General features: G+C 36.9%; 1 protein-coding gene across 1 annotated transcript; it reads left to right on the top strand.

Moving 5' to 3' along the window:
• Positions 1–392: 392 nt before the first annotated feature.
• On the top strand, positions 393–1,025 carry LOC146004856 (protein CFDP2-like). The gene has a single exon (XM_083143881.1). The coding sequence runs from the start codon at positions 393–395 to the stop codon at positions 1,023–1,025; it is 633 nt and encodes a 210-aa protein (XP_083000007.1).
• The last annotated feature ends 8,894 nt before the right edge of the window (positions 1,026–9,919 follow it).

Genomic DNA, 9,919 nt, shown 5'->3' with positions numbered 1-9,919 from the left:
TTAAATCACATTATTAAAGAAACATCAACAAGAGGAAGCCAAACTGATTCTAAGACGACGATATTTGGCCTGAAAAGGATAATGACAATTGTAATATGGAGTATAAGAACCCTGCGGGAGAGTGGAATATTACAGCAGGCAATGGCCTGCATGAAGAGCTATGGTCTGAACATCCTAGGTATAAGTGAAGTAAGATGGTCAGGGTTTGGAGAGGTAAATACCCATGAAGGAGTTACATTCATATATTCTGGAAGACCTGAAGGTGAAGGGGTGAGCAGTGATGGTGTGGGTAATTGATGGACAATGAGGCAAAAAGGAGCCTTATTTAATGGTATTCAGTGTCTGCGAGGATAATTGTGGCACACTTCAAAACCATTATCAGAAACATCGTCATGATACAGTGTCATGCACTCACAGAAGCAGCAAAGCCTGAAAATAAACAAGAGTATTATAAGCAGCTCAATGACACAATAAAGAAGCAAAAAAGGAAGGATATCATAATAATTGGAGGAGATTTAAATGCAAAGATGGGGCAGGGCAACAAATGCCTTGAACATGTCATGGGTAAACATGGCTTAGGAGAGCGAAATGAGAATGGACAACTTCTTGTGGATTTCTGTGCTAACCATGACTTAGTTATTGGTGGTAATGTCTTTCCTCACAAGAAATGCCATAAGGTAACATGGGTGTCAACAGGCCATAGAATGGAAAACCAGATAGACCATGTGTCAATTGGACAGAGATGGCGATGTTCACTACAGGATGTAAGAAGCAAGAGATGTGCAGACATTGGGAGTGATCATCATTTGGTAGTGGCGAACATTAAAATGAAAATTCAAGCACAGAAGAAGAGAAGAAAGCAGACAAGGAAGCAGTATGATGTTAGTAAGTTGAAGGATAAGGATCTCCAGGAAATATTGAGGATTGAACTGAGAAATCGATTCCAAGTATTGACCGATGTAAATAAGGAAAATGAAACTATTGAAAGAAAATGGGAGAAATCCGATCTGCATTCACAGAAGTAAGTGCAATGGTTCTGGGCTTTAAGAATAGGAGGTAAAAAGATTGGATGACTGAGCAGACCTGGGAAAAGATTAAAGAGTGAAAAATAATTAAGGAGGCAAGGACAAGTGCAAGGAAGGCTGAATTACAAAGCATACAGAGATAGATTGAGAAGTAAGGAGTAGTGTTTATAGGATCAAAGAAATAATGTAGACAATCTGTCCCAACAGACGGAGAAAGCAGCAAAAATGAGAAATCTTAAAGAACTGTAGAACATCACAAAAGTTCTCTCAAGGAGACAGATGCAGAGAAATCGACCAGTGAGAATTAAAGATGGTCACCTCCTTACAAATATTGAGGACCAACTGAAACGTTGGAAGGGACACTTCTCAGCAACTCTTAAACACTGTGTGGATGCTCAGATAGTCCAGGGGGGAGAGGAAAATGATAATGATGGTGATATTGACCCCAGTCTAAGAATTAGGACTGATGTTCCAACAGTAGAAGAGATTAAACAGGCTCTGAAAGAGATATGTAATAGCAACATAGCACCGGAAGTGGTGAAAAGTGACAAACAACATGGCAAATCTGTTGCAGCCTTTATAGCCTGCAATGGATAGTGGGAGAGATGCCTAAGGACTGGAGGAGTGGCCTGTTAGTGAAGTTATCAATGAAGGGGGATACATCAAATTGTGACAACTGGAGAGGTATAGCACTACTCTCCATTCCGAATCAAGTCTTCAGTAGAGTTATGCTAAACAGAATTAAGGAACATGTTTACTTGAGACTCAGAAGAGAACAGGCAGGGTTTCGACCAAATTGCTCTTGTATCGATCAAATTAACACTGTGCGGATAATTTTGGAGCAATGTATAGAATGGTCGTCTTGTCTCTATACAGTTTGAAAGCATACAGAAAGCATTTGACTTGGTTAACAGAAGGCAATGTAGAATGAAGTGAAACATGGAGTACTGACAAAAAATCTTGGTCTTATCCGAGAAACTTATCGTGATTATACATGTAGAGTTAGTTATACATTAAGGCTGCGTATCTGTGCCAATAGATGTGCACACTGGAAGTGAGGCAAAGTTGTGTATTATCACCCACAATGCTCCTGGTTGTGATAGATGCAGTGATAAGAAATGTAATAAGAGGAAATAAATGTGGCATCGCATCCTATGGGCATCGAATAACAGACTAGAAGACCTCGATTTGCGCTTCTTTTCTGAAGCACATGGTGATATGCAAACAAAACTAGCAGATTTAATAGAAATTGCCAGAAAAAAGTAGGACTTGTGATTATCTCCAAGAAGACCAAGGCACTGAGGATTAACTCCACAAAAACAGACCCATTTAGTATCGGTGAAGAGAGTATTGAAAATGTGGATAACTTTACTTACCTGGGTAGTGTGGTGGCATACAAGAGAGGGGCTGCACAGGATGTTTCTCAACGTATCCAAAAAGCAAGCAGCACCTTTGTGAGGCTCTCTATCCAGTATGGAAAAACAAGAAAATATCTATGAAGACCAAACTTCGTATTTTTCGAACTAATGTTAAGTCTGTGGGTCTGAGACATGGAAGGTAACAAAAACGATCACCGTTAAACTACATACCTTGATCAATCACTGCCTGAGAAATATTTTGAATATATTTTGGTCAGAAGTGATTCAAAACCAAGAACTTTGGAGAAAGACGGGAGAAACCAAGGTGTCCATACAGATAAAGCAGTGAAAATGGAATTGGATAGGGCATACTTTGAGGAAGGCTGTCGAGAGAGAAGCACTCGACTGGAACCCACAGGGAAGAAGGAAAAGAGGTAGGCCTAAATAGTTGTGGCAAAGGTCTGTTCATGCTAAGGCATTGGAGGAAGGAAGGAGCTTGAATGCAGTGAAGAGAATTGCTGTCATTAGGACCAGGTGGAGATGCTTTGTTTTTGCTCTATGTTCCACAGGGAACAACAGGAATTAAGTGAAATAAGTGAAGACAAAAGAAACCAGACCTCCAAGGGAAATGGTGGGAAATGAGAGTTGCAGGTACAAAGACAAGAGGATACAAAACCTCAGAGGACATTAAGAGAGGTATAATTAGTAAGGTGGGAGATATAATGAAGTCAAGTCTCTATGGACGAATGAAGAAGAGATTGATTGATTGAATGAATTATCTTAAATTACGTCACTTTTGGCTAATCGTGACCAATGAGGATGAGTGATGAAATGATGCAATTGATGAAGGGACGCTTACAAAGAACACCCAAGCCCAGGCTGGAATTCAAACCCAAAAAGCATGCCTGCCTAATGTAGTGTGATGACTACTCTACCATGGTGATCGGAATGAGGAAAAGATAAAGAGTATGGTAGGAAACAGTTGAAAGCCAGGTTCCAAGGATAATGATGAGAGAGAAAGGGGGTATGGATGGAGATAGGAGCATTTGAGGCCTCGAAGAAAAGTAGATGAAGAGACAAGGAGTAGGGAGGGAGAAAGCCAGGCCTCCAAGATGAATGAAGAGAGTGAAAAGTTGTATGGAAAGAGGTAGGAGAATGTGAGACCTTGAAGGAAAATATTGGGAGAGATGCGAAATAGGGAGGAGAATAGGAAGAAGCTAGACATCCTAGAAGAATGGAGGCAGAAGTTGCAGGGAATAAGATAGGAGGATGTAAGTCCCCAAAAGAGGATCGAGGAACTGAGAGAAGAGAAAACCAGATCTACAATCAGAATTTAGGAGTTAAGGATGTCAGGGGAGGAATATGGAGTATGGAGGGAAATAACAGGAGGCCTCAAAGGAGAATAGAATGAGAGTTAAGAAGTAGGGAGGGCGATAGAAGGATGCAAGACCTCAAAGGAGAATGGAAAAGCATATATTAGGAAAGTAAGTCAGAGCTCCAAGTTGAATTAAGAGAGAAATGAGGAGTATGGAGAGAAGTATAGAGAATAGAAGAAGGGAATAGAGAAGGAGAATAGAAAATTGATAAGAAATAGTGAGGGAGATAAGAAGAAGCAAGATATCCAAGGAGAATGGAGAAAGCAATACGGAGTAGTGAGGGAGACAGGAGGATGCAAGGCCTCAAGGAGTATGAAGGGAGGTAGAATGATGTGAGACCTGAAAGGAATATAGGAGAAATAAGAAGTAGAGAGGGAGATAGGATGATGTGAGACCTGAAACGAGAATAGAGGAGAGATAAGAAGTATGGAGGGGTATAGGAGGAAGCAAAATATCCAAGGAGAATTGAGGAAGAGATAGGAGTAATGAGTCGATAGGAGGAAGCAAGGTATCCAAGGAGAACTGAGGAAGAGATACGGAGTAATGAGCGAGATATGAGGATGCAATGCCTCAAAGGAGAATGGAAAGATATAGATTAGGGAAATAAGTCAGGTCTAAAGGAAGGAAAGAGTTGAGGAGAAGTGTAAAGAAAGACATAGAAGTAGAGAAGTCCTCTTAGAAGTGGGGAGGGAAATAATCAAATTGCATAAACGGATTAAGTTTATTACTTACTTCCACATGAGTTGTTTCTTCATCCCTTCAAGCCAGTGATCTCTCACACTGCTGGTGTCTCCCCTCGGCTTCCTGAGACTCTTCAAAATCTCTCGAATTAATATTTCACGGCAATATTTTTGGTGTATCTCTATGTTTGTTTGAATTTCCTGTGTCTCTTTGAAAAGCCAGTGGATTCTGTACAAGAGAAGCTAGAGCAAAATGCTGAAACAAAAGAACGAAATTTTATATTTAATATTTACAAAATGTACATTGGATATCATGGTAGCTCATGAGTGCAGTATTTTTTATATATGCTTGAAATGTATATAAATTATTTTTTTTGGAAATCATATAATAATTGCAACCAAAAAATGGGCAATTTTAATGGTGTAATTGTTAACTTGTCACAATGAGAAGCCAGCAACAACATAATATATTTATTTTATTCTATCATTTATTTGTCAGTTAATTGATTAAGTTTGTGTTTTAAGTTCACTTTGTGCACAGTATGGTTAATCGGGTCTGGACCTACAGTTTAAAGTGGAATCTGAACCACTAAGTGCCTCTACCGGGAATTGAACCTGGCACCCCTTGATTCATCAGTTATACATTCAATTTTTTTGCTTTAGTGACTTCAAATAGATTGTTTTTTACACAAAATATATTAACCTAAGAAAGAGTCAAAGCATCCCACAAACATTAACTTTGATTCTTAACTGTAAATTTGGGATAGGAATTCTGAGATCACTAATGTTTATACGAACAGAACTAGTAATCAATCAATCATTGATTGTAATTAACTTGATTTTCCTGATACAACAAATAACTTATTTGAAGTCACATACCCTACTGGCATCATCTCAGAACATGAGAAATCAATTTTGTTTCTATTTAACCCATTTTGCGCTAACATTGCATATATGAAACACCCTAAAATATATTTAAAACTAAAATTATTATGGTAACATTTTCTGAATTCTGTTTTATTATTATCAAAGATGCCACATTCTTGATTACTTTGTTTCAAAGAGCACCATACGTGTTCATGTGTTTAATTACACCACACAAAGTACTGTTTTTTTCATTCGGTTGTCATCATGTTATCAATAATATTTTTACCTGGCAACACTGCCATATTTGAAAACATTTGTTTCTTGAGATTGTGTTCGTCACATATCCTGCCAGAAATTTTGCTGCAAGGGATTCGCCCTGTTTTGATTTCTTGGAGTATTTATAACATATTTAGAAGTGTACTATGTATGCAACATCAGCGTAAAAGACTACAGAAAAATTACTTCTATCTAGGAATCTGTTTTATCACATTCATGGTGCGTTTCAGATAGAAATGAGACATACAAAGACTAAATATTGTGGAGAGTTGATCCCACTCAATTAATCATTAGCCAACCTCCATTTTGGATTGGTTTGCACTGCATGCCAGGGGTCTTGGCTTTGAATCCTTTCCATGGTATATGTGTTATTTATGAATGTCTCTTCATCAATTGCATCATGTTGTCACTCATCCTCATCTTCACTATCAGCCAAACGTGGAAGAAAGGCAAAGTAAAATGAACCAAACCAATTACTCAAGCATTACAGATGCTTGCAAATTTATCTTAGAAGAAATTATATAATTCCTCGTAATTACTCATATTTATTTTTGAGTATATATAATGGTAATTGTATTGGTAATTGAAGTGTTCCAGGCTTAACAAGAACAATGTGATTTTTTAGATTAGGGGATAATATCTGTGTTGTTCACTAACTGTTTCAACAGGAAACTTTGTATCTTGTTTTGTCTACTATAAAAAAAAACATAGTCTGATTCGATTGTTTTAATTTCTTCAACAAGCACTACAATATATCATTCTGAATTTCTTTCAATGTTTTTCTGAAAACTGAGTTTTGGTCATAGTCAGATTAAGGGATTTTAGATTCCTTCTCAAATATTGAAAATAATTTAAATAACACTTACTTCTATCTATAAGGAGAAATATCATCCATCAAATCTAATCTCTGAACACGTTTTAAGAATAAGAATTATTGTTGAACTATTTATGATTATTTAGACAAGGATCAATGTTGTAAGTTCACTACCAAAGTAAATTTTCCTTTTCAATAAAGCCCAGTACAAAAAACAAATTCATACTTCTATAAAATCATGCACTTTGAAATTCTAAAACAAAATATTCAGATATGTACAGTGAGTCACATAATTATTCGGACACACACTAAATTTTTAACGTTTAAGAGCGGGAAGGGAGTGAAATCTGTGTACATCGTTGAAGTTGATTTTCGTTTAAAAAATGTCATGTTTAGCACAAAATTGGATGATAAAATGTTAAAAAACGAACATCAGCAACAATATAACGAAGAATGAATCCCTACCGTTGGAAAAATAGTGCCACAAAATTATTCGGACACATAGTAAATGTTAACGTAAGTTTGCGATACAGTGACAATTTCGATTTACGGATTGATTGATACTCTGTTCATATATATTAACTCTGGTTTCTTGTAGGTTTCTATAGCAATTACGATCGCGTTTTGTTTAACAAAGTTGTGATATAAGAACATTTTCTATGTAGAAATGGGGCGAAGAGAAAAAGAAGTTCATTTGAACAACGTCAGTTCGTGATATGGCACCACGCTAAGGGTAAAACTTACCGTGCAATTGCCTCAATGTTGAAAATGAAAAAAGTACAGTTGCAGATATTATTCGATTTAAAGATGAAGACAGGATCGAGTCCCACGGTCATACAGGGAGACCAAGAATTTTTTCCCCCAGAGAAGAGACAGTAATCGTGAGGAAACATTTTAAAAAAAAAGCAAAGGTGAGTGCTCCAATGGTGTGTGCTGAGGTAGCTGAGGAGTGGAAAGCATAGTCATCCTGAAACTATACGAAGAGTGCTCACAAGGGTAAACTATCATGGCCGTGTAGCTAGGAGAAAGCCATTTGTAAGTAAGCCAAACAGGACAAAAAGACTGGTGTTCGCAAAGGAACACTTAGGAAAGGATCAGACATGGTGGAATCGGGTAATTTTCACTGACGAGAGTAAATTCAATATTTGTGAGTCAGATGGGAGGGTAACAGTGTGGCGTAAACCAAATGAAGAGCTCCGAGGGAAAAATTTGCAAGCAACAGTGAAGCACGGGGGTGGTCACGTAATGGTTTGGGGCTGCATGTCGGCCCAAGGCGTTGTTAAATTGGCTTTCATCGAACAGACAATGGACAGGTACCGTTACCTTGACATTCTGAAGTCAAATCTAAAGACTAGTGCTGAAATGATGGGCATTCTTTGTAACTTTATGTTTTATCAAGATAATGATCCGAAGCACACTTCCCGCGTAGTACAAGATTGTTTATTGTACAACTGCCCAAAAGTGCTCCATCCTCCACTGCAGTCTCCAGACTTGAACGTCATTCAGCACCTCTGGTGTAAGTTGGAAAAAGAAGTGAGGAAAACACCTATAACCTCGAAGGCAGACCTCAAGGAGAGACTTCAACATGAATGGGCCAACATATCGTCAGTGTACACCAGAAAATTGGTAGAAAGAATGCCAAATCGTTTATCCGAGGTGTTAAAAATGAAAGGGATGCCTACCAGATACTGACATTTCTGTTCGTTGCTTTTCTAGCGTGTTTTCATGTTTCTCCTTCCATGTGTCCGAATAATTTTGTTTAACCCACAAAAAATGTTTGTTTTGTTTAATGAAAATATTTTACTAATATATTATATTAAATATAATTGAAGATAATTAACAGTGTGCTCATATTGTGTTTTGTTTGTTAAATAAATATTAAACATTTATCATCGTATTATATCACGACTACGTCAGTAAATATTCAGAAATCTTATCTGTCCGAATAATTATGTGACTCACCATAGGTGCATTTGATAGTTTCACATCAGACATAAAACTTTCATGATCATCAGTGTAATTCCCATTTTAGGGAACTTTTTCGTCGTGTAAAGTTGGTTTCTTGAAACCTTTTTCTGTTACCAAGGCAAGTGGCTAATTTTCAACCCAAGTTTTGCTGTCAGTTGTTTTTTATACACTTTCTTCCCGTCTACTGGGTATGATCTTACATTGTACAAGGCAAGTGGACAGTCACTTGTTTCTCCTCACACTTCCTTTTCATTCATGCATGTGTGCTCTGTGTTATCACATCCATTGAACTCAAATGTGTTGGGGAACTTGTTTTGCATGCAAGTGTAATGAAAATGGGATTTACTTATTTATATCCATTTATTTATTATGCATGCTTTATATTTCAACTGTATAAAGATTAAGGCAACAAACGTTTGGCATCATTGCACATTTTCACAATGCAGAGGCAGGGCAACAATACAAACAGTTGATTGCATTATTCACTTTCCAAATGTTTGCTTAAATTTGAAGGCTAAATGGGAGTATCAGAGGGTTTTTCTCTTCATGTCACAGATTTCCAATGTTGAATTCTCCCCTTCCAAATGTAAGAAAAAAAAAACACAATTTGCAATTATGTGTTGGTTAGTCTAGACTCGTCACAATGCCTTGAATGGAATGAGGTTGCAACACTACATGCCTGGGAGTTGTGTACTAAGAAACTCCCTGGGAACCCCAATGAAGAGTTGAGTCCTTGGACCTCAGTATGCAAAGGAAGCAAGTTGAAGATGAAGTGGCATTTGAACATTTGATATTTTTAAGAAGATGGCACTGAATGAATAAGTATAATAAAAATTATTTACTTTTGAGATTTTTTTGTGCTGTTAATTTGTGCAAATAAGCACAGGCCTCCACTGATGTAACCAATGATTATTGCAACTCCACACACACATTAAAACTTTACTACATATTAATAGGGTTTTCATTTTAACAATAACACCTGAAAACTTAGGAAGCCAGTATAAAGTGTGTAAATATGTGTAGGACAGTTAAGGAGACACACTTCTTGCTTTGTAACTACTAAGTATGCAATATTGGAATTTTTGTAGATTAATAATGAATTTCACACATTAACATAAAGCGATGATGACACCTACTCAAAGAATATTAACTTTGTCTTGTCAAGACAAAATAGAAAAATTGCATCAGATTCTGGAAGCAAAAATGAAATAATTTGTGCTACAGGGTATTAATGATGAAAACTTTATACTTCCACTTTATTATTTTATAAAGGAAATAATCGACAAAGCATATTATTCTTTATATGTAAATGTAATCTATTTGGTACTTGCCTTTTTTACTGGGCAAAGATGACTTCTCTCCATCACCATGTGCATTGGAATGTTTTCTTAAAAACAATGGGCAATTTTTATCTGTCTCTGTTTTTTTTTTTTTACTTGGTTTCAGCAGTTTTGTGAGTGCATCAGCCATGTTTCCTAGTTACAGAAATATCATTCCATGCTACATCCATTGTTATCATTGTTAGAACTCTACAAGATAAATTATCCTCCCCGAT

This window comes from Lepisma saccharinum, chromosome 22 (genome assembly GCF_977018435.1).
Source record: "Lepisma saccharinum chromosome 22, izLepSacc3.1, whole genome shotgun sequence".
Lineage (NCBI taxonomy): Eukaryota > Metazoa > Arthropoda > Insecta > Zygentoma > Lepismatidae > Lepisma > Lepisma saccharinum.
Note: the sequence above shows the minus strand (reverse complement) of the source record. Positions and strands in the feature narration are given on the sequence as shown.